The sequence below is a fragment of the Arachis hypogaea genome, chromosome 20 (genome assembly GCF_003086295.3).
Source record: "Arachis hypogaea cultivar Tifrunner chromosome 20, arahy.Tifrunner.gnm2.J5K5, whole genome shotgun sequence".
NCBI lineage: Eukaryota > Viridiplantae > Streptophyta > Magnoliopsida > Fabales > Fabaceae > Arachis > Arachis hypogaea.
The window spans coordinates 140,793,469-140,812,124 of NC_092055.1; the positions used below are offsets into that span (position 1 = coordinate 140,793,469).

At 33.9% G+C, this 18,656-nt stretch overlaps 2 protein-coding genes across 8 annotated transcripts; one reads left to right on the forward strand and one right to left on the reverse strand.

Moving 5' to 3' along the window:
- Positions 1 to 9,739: 9,739 nt before the first annotated feature.
- Positions 9,740 to 15,041, reverse strand: LOC112784022 (replication factor C subunit 3). Of its 4 annotated transcripts, none has more exons than XM_025827099.3 (13): positions 14,753 to 14,992; positions 14,254 to 14,317; positions 13,742 to 13,870; positions 13,496 to 13,606; positions 13,255 to 13,287; positions 12,590 to 12,758; positions 12,051 to 12,232; positions 11,283 to 11,419; positions 11,050 to 11,148; positions 10,780 to 10,849; positions 10,520 to 10,594; positions 10,368 to 10,413; positions 9,740 to 10,024 (listed from the first exon to the last, which is right to left on the reverse strand). In XM_025827099.3, exons 3-13 carry the CDS (start codon positions 13,823 to 13,825, stop codon positions 9,966 to 9,968), a joined length of 1,065 nt encoding a protein of 354 aa, XP_025682884.1. In that variant the 5' UTR covers positions 13,826 to 13,870; positions 14,254 to 14,317; positions 14,753 to 14,992; the 3' UTR covers positions 9,740 to 9,965. The 4 variants fall into 4 exon arrangements, with proteins under 4 accessions (XP_025682884.1, XP_025682885.1, XP_025682882.1 ...); XM_025827100.3 differs by having other exon boundaries at positions 13,742 to 13,850; positions 14,753 to 14,867; XM_025827097.3 differs by lacking the exon at positions 14,254 to 14,317 and having other exon boundaries at positions 13,742 to 13,850; positions 14,753 to 15,041.
- A 667-nt stretch (positions 15,042 to 15,708) lies between these two features.
- Positions 15,709 to 18,371, forward strand: LOC112785230 (uncharacterized). 4 transcript variants are annotated; one of them, XM_025828679.3, is made up of 4 exons: positions 15,709 to 15,964; positions 16,081 to 16,342; positions 17,862 to 17,908; positions 18,043 to 18,371. In XM_025828679.3, exons 1-4 carry the CDS (start codon positions 15,896 to 15,898, stop codon positions 18,214 to 18,216), a joined length of 552 nt encoding a protein of 183 aa, XP_025684464.1. In that variant the 5' UTR covers positions 15,709 to 15,895; the 3' UTR covers positions 18,217 to 18,371. The 4 variants fall into 4 exon arrangements, with proteins under 4 accessions (XP_025684464.1, XP_025684466.1, XP_025684465.1 ...); XM_025828681.3 differs by having other exon boundaries at positions 15,750 to 15,964; positions 17,865 to 17,908; XM_025828680.3 differs by having other exon boundaries at positions 15,750 to 15,964; positions 16,084 to 16,342.
- Positions 18,372 to 18,656: the final 285 nt, after the last annotated feature.

Consider the following 18,656-nt stretch of genomic DNA (forward strand, 5'->3'; position numbering starts at 1 on the left):
TTTTATTTACAATAATATTATTAAAATTTATAAATTCAAAAATAATTCAATATTAAAAATATTAAGATTAAAAAAATAATTAATAATTTCATATATAATAATAGTACAACAACTATTTAATCGCTAGTATTGCAACATCTAATTTTGTAAGGGTTAAGTATGGTTTTGGTCCCTAAAGTTTTTCGCCAGAATCGAAATCGTCCCTCTTGTAATTTTCGAGTTAAAATCGTTCCTAACGTTTTTTTCGTATTAAAATCGTCCTTTTTAATAAAATAATTTTTTAAAAGACAACAATACCCCCCAACCCCCAACTGCACTACCGTTCATTTTGCCTTCTCTGCCACCACCATTCATTCTGCATTCTCCATCATCGCCACCCCCCTTATTTCCACTATCAGCCATCCAATCATTTTGCATTCTCCACCACCAATGTTCATTATGCATTCTCCACCACCGTCACCGCCCCTATTTCCACTATCAGCCATTTTTTCCACAACAACAATAAAAACAGAATATACATTCAAATTTAAGAATCCATTATCAACAATAACAGAACATTCAAATCAATAATAACATAACATTCAACATTAAAAAAAATTCAAATGAACATAGAAATCAACACAAGCAGAAACATAAGCAGAAGTAGAAAGCAGAAAAAATCAACACAAGCAAAAGACAGAAGCAGAAAGCAAAAACTGAAGCAGAAACAGATGCAAAAGTTCAAGTACAAAACCAAATCAACAAGCAGAAGCACAAATTCAACAGGAAACAGAAGCAGAAGCTCAAGCAAAAGCAACAAGCAGAGGCCAAAGCAAGATCGACGGCTGGGCAGATCGGCGGTGGCAGAAACCCAACTCAGCCTCGGATTCCTCTCTCTCCTTCACACGCCGCCCTCCTCGCGTCGAGCTCCCCTTCCCGGCGACGCACTCCACGGCAGTGGCAGAAGCATGCATGAACGGCGGCGACGTTTTTGGCGGCGACTCGTGGGCGGACCGGCGACGATGTAGGTGTCGCGATGGTGGCGGCGGCTATGGCAGCGGCCTCCTCCCCTCCACCGGTGCTCCCTCTCTCTTTTCAGATCTCCTCTCTTGCTGCTCGTGCTCCGTGGCGAAGGACCCAACAGTGGCGGCGATGGCCTCCTGCGATGGTGGAGACCCACGGTGAAGGCGATGGCCTCCTCCCCTCCCCCCTTTGCGTTTCGTTCCCCCCAACCCCCACCCCCAAAAATGCGTTCCCTCCCCTCCCCCCCACCAAATGTAAAACGCGTGTTTTCTTTTATTTTTTTTATTTTATAATTTTTTTAAAATAGGGGTAGTTTAGAAATAAAATTAAAAATTTTATTAAAAAGGACGATTTTAATACGAAAAAAAAACATTAAGGATGATTTTAAATCCAAAATTACGATGAGGATGGTTTCGATTCTGACACTCAACGTTAGGGACCAAAATAATACTTATCCCATTTTGTAATGTAGTTAGCATCTTAAATTTTATAAATAAAAATAAATAATTCAACCAAAAATTATTTTATAATATATAAAAATTAAATTTATTTTTTCATGTAAATAAATTTAATTAATTATAATTTAATATTAATTTTTTATAATTATTTATATTAATATAAATTATTAATTAAATAAAAATATAATTATTTAATATAATTAATTACTATAATTATTAATAAATTAATTATAATTTAATTATTTAATAAATTATCATATGTGAAATTACAAAATTACTTAATATAAATATATATGTAATGTAATGTAATATATATTTTTTAAAATTTTTTTAATAATTTGCTACATGAAAAAAAATTATTGGCTATTGAAAATCTCTTTTTAGAGGGACTTTTGGTTTCGGTCCTAGTTAAGGGAATTCTCCATCTTTTCATTCTAATGGTCTTTTTTTTCACATATATCAGAATAAAGCCTCCCTTTATTACCATTGGAGTTGCTCTAATAAGTAAGCATGGATATGGTATTAGTCAAATTCTTGGTCTACAATTATTGACTTCAACCAAAACGCATTGAAGCTTCATTATTTTTGAATCCATTTGTCGACAACTATCCACTACCCACTTTGGATTGGTGATGCATACCTCACATTTGATCTCTATCTCTCTCGTAATAAAAAACAGAGTTTGTTTTAATTATTTTGTAAAATTTTGACCAAATAATTTATTATAAAATTTAAGAATACTGTGATAAGTATGACGGATGTGGATGCCTATTTTCTATAAAACTCAAGTTTTTAAGAGAAATTATATTTAATAAGGTTTGACAAAATAACCTTATCTATGTATATAAATAGAGGTTTTGTCTCTGATAAAAAACACAACAATAAGAATATCAAACATTTTTACTCTCTTTTTCGTACTATTCACTCTCTTATATACTTTATTATAATATTATTAAATATATTTCACTCTCTTATATCTATTATATTAATTATATTTATTATATTAATTACTACTAGAGTTATCTAATTATATTTTTATATTTTATATTTATCTCTTCTTTATTTATTTATTAGTTATTTTACAACACGTTATCAGCACGAGACTCTAATCAAATTTTAGGAAGACTCAAGTAACAAATTTTCATTATGTCAAAACTTTCTCATCTTAAATTCAATGCTCTTGATATATCTAGAAACAATTATTTATCATGGAAACTAGATGCTAAAATCCGTCTTGATTTAATGGATCTTTGAGATACCATCAAGGCTGAAAATAATACATCCCAGAAGGATAAAGCCAAAGCCATGATTTTCCTTCGTCGTCATCCTGACGTATGATTGAAAAATAAATATCCCACGTTAAAAGATCCTGTAGATTTGTGGAAAGACCTTGAAGAAAGGTACAATCATCAAAAGACAGTGATACTTCCTCAAACCCAATATGTTAGAGAAAACTTTCTCAAACTTCCATGCCTTGAATGTGCTCCTGCAGCAGCAGTATCGAGAAAAAGAATTTAAAAATATTCTGAGTTAATTTCTTGCCTTATTGTTGTTGAGCGCAACAATGAATTACTTCTAAGGAATCATGAAGCGCGCCCAGCTGGCGCCGCCCCATTTCCTGAAGTAAATGCAGCAAATCATTACCGCAAAAGAGGTAAATGGCAAGATTTTGGTAATAAAAAAAATTATGGAAGGAAGAAGAATTATATTCACAAGAAAGAATCTCACCAGAAGTGAGATAGAGAAAGAAACAATGGGCAAAGTAAACCAATTGAGGATAAATGATTTCCTTGTGGTAGAAAGGGCCAATGGTCACGTATCTGTCGTACCCCAAGGCACCTAGTTGATTTTTATCAAATATCCTTGAAAAATGATGACAAAGAAAAGGAAACAAATTTTGTTTCAAATGATAAAAATTCCACCACTCATTATGATGTATCTAATTTTTTTGAGGATCCTGAAGGAAATATTGGCTATTTGATCAATAATGGAATAGTTTAATATGTGTTTGTTAACTATTTATGTGAATAATTTTACTGTACATGAACTTTTACTCATTTTATTATTATTATTATTATTATTATTATTATTATTATTATTATTATCTTTGAAGAAAATGGCAAGGACATATTGTGAAGATATTTGTCTTGCGGATAGTGCAAGTTCGCACACTATTCTTAGAAGTAATATATATTTTACCCATCTTGTGCCAAAAGAAGAATATGTTAATACTATTATTGGCTCAGGCAATGTGATAGAAGGCTCCATAAGAGCTATAATTTTGTTTCCTGGAGGAACAAAATTTATAATAAATAATGCACTATTATCTACTAAGTCTCTGAGGAACTTATTGAGTTTCAAAGATATTCGCCGAAATGGATATCATATTGAAACAATAAATGAGGGAAATCATGAGTATTTATGTATCACAACTCATGATTTAAATAAAAAGGTTATATTAGAAAAGTTACCCTCACTTTCATCTGGGTTGTATTATACCAAGATTAGTGCAATTGAATCACATGCTATTCTAAACCAGAAGTTTACTAGCCCAAATAAATTTATAATTTGGCACGACCGATTGAGTCATCTGGGAACAACCATGATATGGAGAATTATTGAAAATTCTCATGCACATTCACTAAAGAACCAGAAGATTCTTAAATCTAGTGAATTTTATTGTGCTGCATGTTCTAAAGGGAAGTTAATTTTAAGGCCATCACCAGTAAAGATTGGATTTGAGTCCCCTGAATTCGTAGAAAGGATTCAAGGTGATATATGTGGACCTATTCATCTACCATGTGGATCTTTTAGATATTTTATGGTCCTGATAGACGTATCTTCGAGATGGTCACATGTGTACTTATTGTCTTCTCGCAACCTGGCATTTGCGAGATTACTGGCTCAAATTATTCGATTAAAAGTATAATTTTCAGAAAATCAAATCAAAGCAATTCGTCTTGATAATGCTGGTGAATTTACTTCCCAAGCTTTTGATGCTTATTGTATGGCTAATGGAATAAGTGTTGAACATCCAGTAGCTTATGTTCACTCACAAAATAGGTTAGCAGAATCACTTATTAAACGCCTCCAATTAATTGCTAGACCCTTACTTATGAGAACAAATCTTCCAATCTCAGTTTGGGGCATGCTATTTTACATGCCGCAATACTTATTCGTTTAAGGCCAACGAGTTACCAGCAATTTTCTCCTATGCAATTAGCTTTTGGCCAGCAGCCAAATATTTTCTATTTAAGAATATTTGGATGTGCGATATATGTTTCTATTGCACCACTTAACCACACCAAAATGGGACCTCAAATAAAATTAGGGATATATGTTGGATATGATTATCCCTCTATAGTAAGGTATCTTGAGATACAAACTGGAGATGTATTTAAAGCCCGGTGTGCGAATTGTCATTTTGATTAATCAAAATTTTCAACATTAGGGGGAGAGAATAAGCTTCCTGAAAAGGAACTTAATTGAAATGCATCATCGTTGATGCATTTAGATCTTCGATCAGGGCAATGTGAACTAGAAGTTCAAAATATTATACATTTGCAAAGAATAGCAAATGAATTGCCTAATGTATTTTTCGATACAAAGAGGATAACCAAATCTTATATACCAGCGGAAAATGTCCCAATTCGAATTGATGTCCCAGTCGGACAAATAGCCACTGAAGCAAATTCACGCCAAAAGCGTGGCAGGCCTGTCGGTTCTAAAGACAAAAACCCTCGAAAGAGAAAAGAGGTAAATAACATTCCTGTTGAAAGAGACACAGTAAAGACACCTGTAGTTGTCCAAAATTCTGATATAGTTTTAACGCCAAAAGACATTCAGGTACCTGAAAATTGTGAAAATGACGAGATCTCGATAAATTATGTCTTTACAGGAGAGAAATAGGACCGAAATAAGACAATTTTTAATGAAATATTTGCATATAATGTGGTATTAAATATCATGCATGAGAGTAAGGATCTTGAGCTAAGATCAGTCGAATAATGTCAACAAAGGAATGATTGGCCAAAGTGGGACAAAGTCATGAAGGCTGAATTAGACTCACTTTCAAAACGTGAAGTCTTTGGACCTGTAGTCCGTACACCAGAAGATGTAAAACCTATTGGATATTGATGAGTATTTGTGAGAAAACGAAATGAGAAAAATGAAGTTGTGTGCTACAAAGCCCGACTTGTGGCACAAGGTTTCTCACAAAGGCCCAGTATAGATAATGAAGATACGTATTCCCCTGTAGTGGATGCGATAACATTGCATTATTTGGTCAGTTTATCCGCATATCATAAACTACATATGCATTTAATGGATATTGTAACAGCCTACTTAAAGGGCTCATTAGATCATGATATCTATATGAAAGTCCCTGAAGGACTAAAGATATCTAAACCATCCAATGAATATTCACATGGATTATACTCAGTCAAATTGCAAAGATCTTTATATGGTCTAAAGCAATCTGGACGAATGTGGTATAATCATCTTACTAAATATCTGGCCAAAAACGGATTCAGGAATGATGATATCTGCCCATGTGTTTTCATAAAGAAATCTGCATCGGGATTCATTATAATTACTGTGTACGTTGATGATTTAAATATCATTGGAACTCCTAAAGAGATTCCAACAATTATAAAAACTCTAAAATAAGAGTTTGAGATGAAAGATCTTGGTAGGACTAAATTTTGTTTCGGCCTGCAGATCGAGCATATAAAAAATGGGATCTTCATTCATCAAACAACATATACAGAGAAGATCTTGAAAATATTTTATATGGATAAGTCACATCCCTTGAGTACTCCAATGATCGTAAGATCTTTGGATGTGTAAAAGGATCAATTCCGTCCTAAAGAAGAAAATGAAGATATCATTGGTCCTTAAATACCATATCTTAGTGTCATGGGAGCGCTAATGTATCTTGCTAATAATACACGACCCGATATATCATTTGCTGTGAATTTATTAGCAAGGTATAGTTCTTCTCCAACCAGAAGACATTGGAGTGGAATCAAACAAATCTTTCGATATCTTTATGGAACGGTTGATATGGGATTATTTTATCCATATAGATCCAAGTCACAGCTAGTTGGCTATGCAGATGCTGGATACTTGTCTGATCCACATAAAGGGAGATCTCAAACAGGATATCTATTCACATATGGTGGTATAACTATATCATGGAGGTCTATGAAACAGAGAATAACAGCAACCTCTTCTAATCATGCTGAAATACTAGCGATTCATGAAGCAAGTCGCGAGTGTTTTTGGATCAGCAGTTTGATCAAATATATTCTATCATCATGTGGACTGATTGATCATAAGATAGCTCCAACTGTCCAGTTTGAGGATAATACAGCATGCATTGCCTAACTTAAGGGTGGATACATCAAAGGTGATAGAACAAAGCGTATTTCTCCCAAATTCTTCTTCACTCATGATCTTCAAAATCAAGGGACAATTGATGTCCAACAGATCCGCTCAAGTGACAATCTGGCAGATTTGTTTACAAAGTCACTCCCAAAATCATCATTTGAAAAACTACTACATCATATTGGGATGCATCGATTTCGAGATATTAAATGATGACGACAAGAGGGAGAGACTATACTCTTTTTTTCTTGGTCAGTTTTTTTTCCATTGGATTTTTCTTGACAAGGTTTTTAATGAGGCAGTCCCCATCACAAAGGATTTTGTACTATTTTTTCTTCACTAAATTTTTTTTCCATTGAGTTTTTTTTAGTAAAGTTTTAATGAGGCATAATCCTAAATGGTCATCCAAGGGGAGTGTTGTGATAAGTACAAAGGATGTGGATGCCCATTTTCCATAAAACTCAAGTTTTGAAGAGAAATTACATGGGTAAAGTATACTTTTTGCCCCTGAAGTTTGATAAAAGTTTCAAAAATACCCCTAAGTTTTATTTTGTTTCAATTTTGTCCCAGAAGTTTTCGATTTGCATCAAATATACCCCTACCGGCTAAATTTTCAAAAAAATTAAGACCAATTTAACAATAATGCATGAAAATTATGCTTGATTTGCTTGTGTTGAGGGTTGTTTTTATGAAATTGTTGTTGAATTGGTTTTAAATTTTTTGAAAAATTAGCTGTTAGGGGTGTATTTAATGCAAATCGAAAACTTCTAGGACAAAATTGAAACAAAATAAAACTTAGGGGTATTTTTAAAATTTTTGTCAAACTTCAGGGACAAAAAGTATACTTTACCCGAAATTACATTTAATAAAGTTTGACAAAGTAATCTTATATATGTATATAAATAGAGGCTTTGCCTCTGACGAAAGACACAACAATAAGAATATCAAACATTCTTCACTCTCTCTTTCGTACTATTCTCTCTCTTATATACTTTATTATAATATTATTAAATATATTAATTATATCTATTATATTGATATAGTAATTCTAATGAATATTATACTGATTAGCCTATGTGCCAAAAAAAGTGAATGTTATTTTTTTTTTTTTTTGCACAGGGGCTAATCAGTCCCAAAAAAAAAGATCAGGGACCGAGTTGGATGTTTTTTTTTTTTTTTCTTGGGGGCCTCGTTGTCCTTTCGAAATAATTGTAAGGGCCGGTGGGGTATTCACTCTTATAATAATGTATTATACATTTATACTCTCTACTTTTTCATAGAACGCATTAACATTCGTTCTTGTTTTTTGATCGACATGATCACTTCACTTGTCAATAAAACTCATTCTTAAAACTTATTTTTTTCATAGAATCAATCCAATATCTCAATATATATCCACACTCTTCTTGTCAAATCTACCAACTGATGAGTAAATTTGCATGGCCGCCCCAAGCTTGTAACATTGTCCACATTTACTAACGGTTTCAACTAAATTCTAATACCACCTGTCGTTGAGACCTTTGAGTGTAAAGGATAGCAAGATTTTGTTCCCTACTTTGGAGGATGACATATATGTTCCTTTTTGTGTTCATTGCATCAAATTTTGATTGAATGGGCCAAATATTCTACTGGATGGCCGGCAACCGAGTAAGACAGAAGGCCAAGTGCTTCAATCGGTTTAATTAGAGGTTAAACCAAAGTTAAATATAAAGTATATGGTCAAAATAAATATTGGCTGAAAAATAAAGAATATAATCCAGTTCAGTTAGGAATTATTGCATGATTGAATAGACTCTCAACTGTGTCACTGTGTAGTGAAAGGGAAACAACAGACAATGAAACAGAAAGGTATCATTTCAGTTATATGGGTCATCGCCAAATCATGTCACTTACTGAAGTTACATAACGTAGACAATGAGAATTGAACTTACTCCCTCAGTTCCTTGTAAATTGGGACCTCGCAAATTATTTTCTCCATATCATATCATTAAAAGAGAAATTCTTAGATTTCTTCCTCTACATCATCAATTAAATTTTTGTTCTTATCACTCATTTTTTTTCTGTCGTATTTTTTTAAATTTTATAGAGAAAATCACTTTATAAAGAAAATCTAATTCCATGGAATATATAAACAGGTCTCCTTATTTTACAAACTTGCCTAATTTGGTCGTGAAAATCTGAAAGACCCTAACCTCAACATCAACCTCCATCTCAAGCTCAACATGATTCCGCAACATCATGATTTTACTCTCGAGCCAATTGATCCCAAAGTCATAGAACGGTGCTCCACAATGATTTGTGGATTTTGTGCTTTACACACTACATTTCCGATGGATGTTGGTTGAAAGGTTACACTAAAAAAGTCAAAGTATGCAGTATTCTTTTTGCTAAATTATATACGATTTGGAGAGGTTTACTTCTAGCTTGAGACAGTGGATTTCGTAAAATTATTTGTAAAACAGACTGTTTAAAAACTCTTTTCTTGGTAAACCAAAGAATGCTTGGTAAAAATATTCCAAAATGGAATTTGACAAAGCATATACAAAAAGTTATGAATTGAAATTGGAGAGTCTCTATTCTTTTAATTCAGAATAATGTAAATAGTTCTGCAGATTGTATAACTAGAGCAGCTGCTTCTGTAGCGAACATTCACTGAAATCAGAGTCAACCATGGAGTAAACTTCAACTTATAATAGATTTAGATATGAACCTAGCCAATTGATTTGGTTGTCTCTTTTTTTTTTCTTTGTTTAGTCACAAAAAAAAAAAAAAAAAACAGAATGTATATTATTAAGACCCAAATCAACAATGAAGATGTGAGGTATAACTTCACATACTGGAATAGAAGATTTGTAACTTCGCGTGACTAGGTAATGAGTTGTCGAGTAGAGTTGTTTGAATGGGTTGTAGAAATAACAAAATTGTTCATAAATCGTGTTGTTCCCCTACTAAGTAATGGAGCATGAAACGCCTCTACAAGCTAAACATGTTAATTTTAGTCATGATAATTAGGTCACATACATAAGATACTCTTTAGACATAATGAGAAAACTCTTGTATGTACCAGTACATAAGGGATTTAACATGTAGCATGAACAGCAAACTATCGCTAGATCTTCAGCCGAATGTTGAAATCAGGAAGGATTTGTAAATGCTCATGAACTTAGCCACAAACGCTGCCATTGTCAACATATAGAGCAAAAAGAAAGATATATGGTCAGCAATAAATTCTTGTACAGGCCAAACATATATCATAGCATATAAGATTATAACTGATTCTTGGATGCTTCAGGAGAGACATGAATTGTGCTTACAATCATATCTTGAAAAGTCACTCCTTGTGGCCAAGAATACCTTAGTATGGGGTTGCTTCAGTATAACCCCATTGCTACTCACATATTTAGACCATTACAAATGCTAATATAGATAGAAAAATTGTCTATAAGAATTCGCAATGGTTAGCCCACAAGCTCACATGATATAGCTAACAATTTGACTTTGACCACAACGAAAAAATACCTTCTATGTGAAAAATGGCCTTCTGTCCAAGTCGCATTCTATGTTCCTGTTCCAATGAAGGGAAAAAAGAATAAGAGACTCCATATTTCAAAATAGAGGAATTAACGGCAAGAAAAAATCTTCTACTGTATAGTATATATTAATGCACTTACATAATACGCTGCCCAATGGCATACTTCATGCTTTAGTTCATAATCCAATTTCCTCAGCAGTTCATAAAGAAGCCTCTGAAAGAACAGCCAACAGATGCAAGTTGAAGTCAATGAGTCAACTAGTCACGTAAAATAGAATTTAACCACAACATATGCTCTGGATCAGCTAAACCAGACCTAGGTCCACATCCAGTATCCTTAATACTTCCCATATAAATTTTAGAATGGAATGAGGAAAATTTGCAAAGGAGGGCATTTACCTTCAAAATGATCTCTGGGGGAATGCAATTGATTAGCAGCTCATACACCTTTCCTCGGACTTGAAACAACCTATAAGGCATATATGTGTGAGAGACTAAGCGTTGTGATAAGAGATGTAATGCATGACACATAAGGTACTTAGGTGAAGAAATTCAGATTAAATTGAGCACACTATTGAATATGAAACCAGTAGACCTGATTGTGATTTCAATGCTCTAGCAAAATATTTATGAGGAAAATCTAGAGGGTAAACTATGTATAAAGCAAACCTTTTTGGGCTCTGTTCCTTCATTATATCAGATGAAATTTCGGAAATATATTCCTCCCAGTCCATTGGGGGAATTGTTTGTTTGTCAGTGAAAGGATACCTAAAAGAAACACAGAAACATGCAACAAAATGAAATAGAATTAATGTCAGCAGTTGCCATTAAGTTGTGCCTTAGAATTGAGATGATGAATTAAGGTGAGGCATCCACTAAGGTGAGAAATGCATGGGGCTTACTGTTGTACACGGCAAGTCTCAAAAGACAATATGGCCCTCCTTAAATTTCGATTTGATTTCTCTGCTATGCGACTAGCAAAACCAGGGGGAAGTTGCAGCCCTTCTTTCTTACCAATGAATTGCAAAACTTCAACAATCTGCCGCAGAGATTCCCAAAGATTAAGTACAGATAAATATTCAAATCAGAAAACTAGAGAAGATATAATCATATAATAGTACTTGACACTATCTTATCATACAGTGGATACTGGATACTGGTCAGTCGCATATTATATTATATCATATTGTACGAAATTCAAAATCTAAACAAGAGTGACAGCAGCTTCAGATATATTGAAACAAACAGCCAAAATATACCATTATCCAGGCAGTTCTTAGTTTTCTTTCTTCAACAAATAGTATGAGCTTTTCTCCATTGAAATACTGAATAGCAGTGGTTAACAAGCATATCTAAAATTCTCAGTAGAGAACATGCCAGCAAAGCTTCACAAAGTAATGATAGAGATAGTTGTAAATCAAACATTGCACTTATCAGATCAACAAACTCATTCTATACTCAATTATACTTCCTTTTCCAACTTTCTTAATCAGCATAATATCGTACCTACTTCAATAGGAAATAGGGAACGAAAGCTACTAATTAGTACATCCCCACCAGAGAAAGGCAAAAAGCCTCAATGCTGAAAAATATTTTTCTTATAGAAACTGGAAAGCAAAAGATAGTTTCCTTTCTTCCCCTAGCTACTGTAGCATATATTAAGTGCTGACCTTATCTTCACTTGGTGCATTTATTCGCACATTCAGACAACGAGAGCGGATAGCTTCTGTGACTCTTGAAGAACTATTGCAACACAGAATCAATCTGCAATAAGCACTGTACTTTTCCATGGTTCGGCGGAGAGAATGTTGTGCTTCTCTAGAGAGTTTGTCCACATCATTGAGCACCAGTACTGATATGGGACAAAAATATCAAAATGCAATTGTCAACAAAAAATAAGGAAGGCATAGTGAAAGCTTTTAGTCCATATATATTAATTATAAAACCCCAGGGGAAAGAGGTTGCCCCTTTAACATTGCCAAAAATAAAGGGACAACAAGAATACTTTCAATTAGAAAATGGCAGATCAAACAGCAATATAACAGTCCAAGATAAAATATTTCAAAAGATGAATAAATAGAGGAACCACGATGACAAAATTGTGCAAAAAATCCAACCAAACTCTTAGTTGACTATGCGAAGGTGCCTACTTCCTATTTGATTGAAACCATACTCATGTAAAAAATTAAAAACAAAGAATCCAAGTTACCTTTAAATCCTTTCTTCCCTTTGGTATCAATGGGTCTATTCTTAGCCATTTCTTTGATTATTTCTTGAACAATGTATCTATCCTGAAAACCCGCATCACTTGGACTCATTTCAATGTGGTTGGCACTTGATAGTGTTGTCAGCTCAAGATCAATCGATCTACTACCAGCCTGAAACCAATTCTCAAGTACTTTAAAATAGAAACAAATAATTTATAAAATGTCAAATTGCCAATGATTCAGATTGCTATATGTGTAATCCATTGGAACATAATTCAAACATAATCTGTTATGCATCATAATCCACATGTGGGGGAAAATAACCCAAAATTGAACAAGTGTGATCCCCTGTGGGAAGCACACACAATAGTGAGTAACTTTTATAAGAATGGGATATCTTTTTTTAAGTTAAAAGGATCAACACAAAATATTTTGAGGAACATTGAGGCATTCATTATTTTCCAAGTCAAGTCATATAGTTTACATATTATTGCCTCAGAATTTTTTTCTTTGAATAATTATAATCTTTAAAAATCACATATTAGTGACATGTTGATATCAGCATCTTCAGGACTTGAAAGTTTATCAGAGAAAATCTCCCCAATCATAATACTAAGGAAGTATTTCTAATAAGGAAGAAGGACTTCATAAATAGAAGGAAACTTACATCCACTTTCCAGGTCCTGTTTTCCACCTTCACCTACAATGTATATGAAAAAAAAGAAAAAAATTAGAACAAATCATATTGTGGGTGCCAAGACAATAAACCAAAACTGAACTACATTACTCACTACTCATGTTATACAAATTTTCCTTTTATGGTTTTTCAGAAAGCCAATCACTCAACACAAATAATGCACATGAAAAAGCGAAAAACAAACAAACAAATAAAAAGGTCAGAAAAGAACCTTTTCAGCACCAGGCCCAAACATTTGGCGGAGAAGAGCCATTATTAGAGTTTTCTTGCCAGAACCAGGTGATCCATAGAAGAGCAAATGGGGGCAATCCTGTTCTGTAACCTGCAACAAGTAATCACAGGAAGACACATCCAAACACACATGAACAACAATAATAATAGTAAACAAATTAAAAACTTGAGCAACAGATTGATTAAATTACATTTACATGCAGAAAGAAAAAGGAAGGAGCAGTACCAATTTCTTGAGATTTTGTGCGATGTCGCCATGGACCATAACCTGGTCGAGAGTTTTAGGCCGGTACTTGTCCACCCACAACATCCTTTGCCTTATGCCTCTTGTTAGCCTTCAAGTGTTCAAACTCAACTATACGTCAAAGAAGTAAGAGATGCGCATGTCACACAGGAGCACAGATGGCAAAGCACCCTGCCCCGCCCCACCAAACCCTGCCAGAAAGGGCGCCGGACCAGCCCAGCTTGCCAAAGAAAAATAGGCTAGATATAATCCACCCCTTTTTTTGGTGGATTGGCAGGTTGGTGGCATATATATTAAAGAAAAATTCTCATTTTTTGTCCAACAACAGTTTTCAAACAACTGTGCCAATTTCAATAACACAACGCCTAATCTATTTATGCAACAATTAACAATTTCAACCACTTCAGACCTTTCAACAACAATACAAAAACAATTGCAGAAAATACATAATAAATAAATATTAAGGAAAAAATGGCATGGAGGAGAGAAACTACTCGTCCGGGAACGTGAAGAGAACTGCCGGGGAGAGAATGACAAGATTAGAGCTGCCGGGAAGAGCTGTCGGCGCCAGCCATCAGTGTTGCGAAGATAGAACGGCGAAGGGAAAGCCGTGAGCACACCGTAATGAGTGATGAGAAGCCGACGAGAGGCGAGGCGAGGCAAGATAGGAGTGTGAAAAATTTGTAAAACTTAGGGTTTGCATAGATCAAATACAAAAACATAAAAATTTCAAAAATTTCGCACCAAATGAGAGAGAGAAGCCGCAAGTTGAGAGAAATTAGGCTATTCACCAAAACATTAAAATTAAAAATAAAGAAACAAAATTTCAGTACGTCTTCATAGAACTTAATCAAAAGAGCACAAATTGCAGTAAAGGAAATCAACGAGCGAAGAACATAACAGGAAGAAATTGAAAATTGAACGATTAACAATAACCAGTGACTCGCTAATCACATTTAAAAAAACGCTAAAACTCAGGGCAATGGTACAAACCAGATAAGAAGCAGCTTGCGTAACGGAGAAAAACTACACCTGCCTTTGCTCGCTGGGTAGTGCTCTGTTCGGCCAGTGAGGGGTTTAGGGCTCGATAACGAGTTAGGTTAAGCACTTAAGTGCATCTCTCTCCTTTAGTGGCGGGAAAGGGAAGCCCGCGTTTCCTTTTTTTGTTTGGAGTCCAGTCTGGTAGAAAATTTTTCACGGCAATTACTCAAACTAATCCAAAGTTTTAAAGAGTGGGTATTTTAGTTTCTAAAAAATGTAATATACAATGTTTATTTTTGTCAGATAACATCATTTTCGGCTAGATTTTTTTATTATTCACTAAGATACACGTTAATTTGCACGCATCTTTGATAAATCTTCACGTATAATAAGATAGATAAGTCAATGTCAAATTGAAAAAATAAGATGAATAAATCAATCTCTAAAAATAGTTTAAAATGAGATAGATAGGATCTCTAACAATTTCAAAAATAAAATAGACAAATCAATCACTATAATTTCAATATTAATTAGGTATATTCTTAAAATTTGATAAATAAAAAATAAAAAATTATAGTTTATTTTCTTCAAAATATTCAGACACAAACAAAAATATTTCTACCGAAACTATAAAAAGTTAAAAACTCTCAAAAATAAATGAAAAAAATTGTGATAAAAAAAATAATACTTTTGTTTCTGGTTACACTTTTTAATTTAGATGTGAAAGGGAAAATGGTATAGATCATACATATGGAGTATATGAGTATTTTATGCAACTGTGGTGTCAGGAGTAAAAATTGGACCCTCCAACAACAAAATTTAAATTTCCTATATTACACTAATCAGACTGTCTAATTAGTAAACTTAATTTTTTTTATAAAAAAATTGGATGGTCCGATTTTTTTATCCTATTTTAAGAAAAAATTGTTCCCACATTTATATCTAACACTTACATTTTTTACAATAATACACAACACACATATTTTTCATATCAAAAAAATTAGTAGGTGGATTACTCGATCCCAAAAAACAGAAAAAAAAAAAAAAAAAAAAAAAAAAAAAAAAAAAACCACTTATCCATTCCATGCTAAAAAGAAAGAAAAAGCTCGAAAACAAATTTCATTACTTCGTGGATCGTTTCTCCGTTGAATTCCGATGGCCGAAAAGTCAACCCTATCCCCAACATCGCAAACCTCTTCTCCTCTTCCTCGTCGCCGACCCTCTGTACCCTCTCTCTCTCTCTCTGATCATTCCGTTCATCATTTTTCATGTTATTAACCTTCTTGAATTCGCAGCTCTACTAATCCAATCTTATTCTGATCTTGACTGATGCAACGCAGCAGCGGGTACAGTACCTGGAGGTGAACTGCACGAGCTCCGGCAAGACGCGGCGGTTTGCGGAGAGCACGGATGCGGGATCGGCGGTGGAGTTGATAAACATGAGGCTGAAGACGGAGGAAGTAGGGCTTCCATCTGCATTGTATATAGAGGCAGTAAAAGACGGTGAAGAGCCAATTGTTTTTGGTCCAACTTCCACTCTTGTCAGCTACGGTGACGGTTGGAAGCTTCAAACCGTTACCCAAACGGATCTCTTCCGTACGGGTAAGTCTGAATCACCTAACACCTTTCACTGTTAACGAATAAAAAAAGGGAAAAAAGGAAGAAAATAGTTTTCTTTCTACATTAGGCGGGTGTGGAAATAAGGTTACTACTCATATAAGCTAGAAAGTAGAAACTCACATGTAGATATCCGATAAATGCAGATAGTTGAGAATCTTTAGATAATTTGCTAAAGATAAATGCTAGAGGGCCATGCGAATTTATTGTTTTTAGCCATCAGCTATTAATGTTTAAAAGTATGGGATAAAGTATGTTGTTGAATTAGTAGACTAAAGGAATTTGAGTTGATTGATAAGTGATGGCCAAAAATAATAAATTCTGATAGTCCTTTAGTATTTCTGTTTGATAAATTTGATTAACTTATCATCTATGGTTCTTATCTATTAATCTCGCTTTAAGACAAATGGGTGTGAGTCTCCATTCTCATATAATATTAAATTTAAAGGTGTCGAACTCAATTTGGTAGTTAGGACACTTAATTTGATCCTTGAAGAACTAATTATGCAATGTCAGCCATTAGAATGCTACTTGCTCCTTTGTACTAGTGTAGTGGCTCAGCTGCCATAGTGTTTCCCTTCCTTGCTGGTATTCCTTACTCGGATTCGACTTGAAATGAGGATCAGGGTTCTCGCTAGATATGTATGATTCACCCGGTACCTGTTATTGGTAGTAGCATCAGTCTCTTTCCACTCCCTCTTCTGTCTGAGTTGAGACTTGAAAGGAAGTCTACTAAATGTAGGGATACTCCACCTGACAATGGTAGTCTTATTTCAATAATGCTTTTTTTGGTTACCTCTGTTAACTGGATTGGTGACGAAAAACTCAACTAAGATTCATGGTTATAAAGCTTAGGACCAAATTGATCATGTTTAAAACCAAGGGACTAAACTTACTATGAAGTAAAACTTCAGAAATCAAATTGAGTCTTCTCTCATTATTCTGCTTTCTTTTTCTTTAAGGATTTGTAGTAGTACATAGTTATGACTGATTTGTATTCGGTGGAGGTTAAAAAAGATATCTTAGATTGAGTTTGGATTCTGTGTCAGAAATAGAAAGACACAGATACCAATACTTTCTGTCTCTACTATTAGGAAGTTGTACAATTTTGTGTTTCTATAATGAAGACTTTCTGTGTACAGATTTTCTGTCCAAATATTGTCTTAATATGTTAACATTTGTTAATGCTATCCTCAAATGTGAACGAGTGTGCATCTATGTGAACTTTTTCGGTCTTCATAATCATTCAAACCAGCTATATAACATTTGTTCTTTTTTTTTTGGAGGGAGAGAGAAAAGGGGGGGTTGATCATCACCACACATTTTCCATTGTTGTTGCTGCATGATAAAACAACCATAACTTAAATGTGGAATGTTTCAAGTAACTTATGATATCCATAAACTACTTTTCAAATATTGTAATTTTCTAATTTTTTCCCCTTACAAGAGAGTAAGTAGGAAAAACTTGTAATATTACTAAAAAATGCTTCATTTTTTTATGCAGAAGAAATCAGAGATAGAGACGTTCGATGGATGTCAAAGCAGGCATTTGTAAGTGTTATTTTCTTTTTTAAATTAACTTTTATTTTCAAATAAGCAAAATTGAGAACAATTTTTCATGAAAATTAGTTTCTTTAAAATTTTTGGCATGACACTTTTCAATCTCTTTTGCTTTCTTTCTCCAGGGTTTGGGTGTCTTACATCCAGAAAGGAGGGAATCCAAACCAAGGGTATCGAAACCAATCAATCTATTGTATATTCTTAAAATAGTGTTTGCTTTTATTTTTATTTTTGTACTTGGTGCAATTTTTACACTGTTTCTTGATTATCTTCCTGAACTGATATTGTTTGTCAAGTAATACTGTAGTGCTTTTTCAATGCCTGAAACTGGTTCATTCCCATGATTAAGGAGCTTCATAGTGCATATTATTCAACTTAATAACAGATACTAGATACTAGCTTGTACCTATACTAGAGACAAGATTGAATATGAACGGAATGACTTGGTTCTTCATAATGTGTGTTAATCTAATAGCCGTATTAGCATTATCTCTCAGAATTACTCCAACGAGGACTTTTCTATGTTCATTGGCAATGCCGCAATGGAATCTTCTACACCTTTCAATAAGGATATTCACGTATAAGTCTAAATGATTTGGGTACTTTTTTTTATACCCAATCTGCATCTTTATTTGTCTTGGTAGGGTGTCAATATGAAAGAGAAATTATTGTTTAAATTTTTCAGTTTATAATGCACGAAAGAAAAATATAAGATATTGGTGCAAAAGTTAACATGACT

Excerpts from the sequence above, each read along its gene's own strand:
- LOC112784022 (XM_025827097.3), bottom strand. The coding sequence starts at position 13,825 with ATGTTGTGGGTGGACAAGTACCGGCCTAAAACTCTCGACCAGGTTATG. Across the intron at positions 13,607-13,741 it reads CACAAAATCTCAAGAAATTG|GTTACAGAACAGGATTGCCC; the intron begins GTACTGCTCCTT and ends TACTTGTTGCAG. Across the intron at positions 13,288-13,495 it reads TTGGGCCTGGTGCTGAAAAG|GTGAAGGTGGAAAACAGGAC; the intron begins GTTCTTTTCTGA and ends TATACATTGTAG.
- LOC112785230 (XM_025828679.3), top strand. The coding sequence starts at position 15,896 with ATGGCCGAAAAGTCAACCCTATCCCCAACATCGCAAACCTCTTCTCCT. Across the intron at positions 15,965-16,080 it reads TTCCTCGTCGCCGACCCTCT|CAGCGGGTACAGTACCTGGA; the intron begins GTACCCTCTCTC and ends GATGCAACGCAG. Across the intron at positions 16,343-17,861 it reads AACGGATCTCTTCCGTACGG|AAGAAATCAGAGATAGAGAC; the intron begins GTAAGTCTGAAT and ends TTTTTTATGCAG.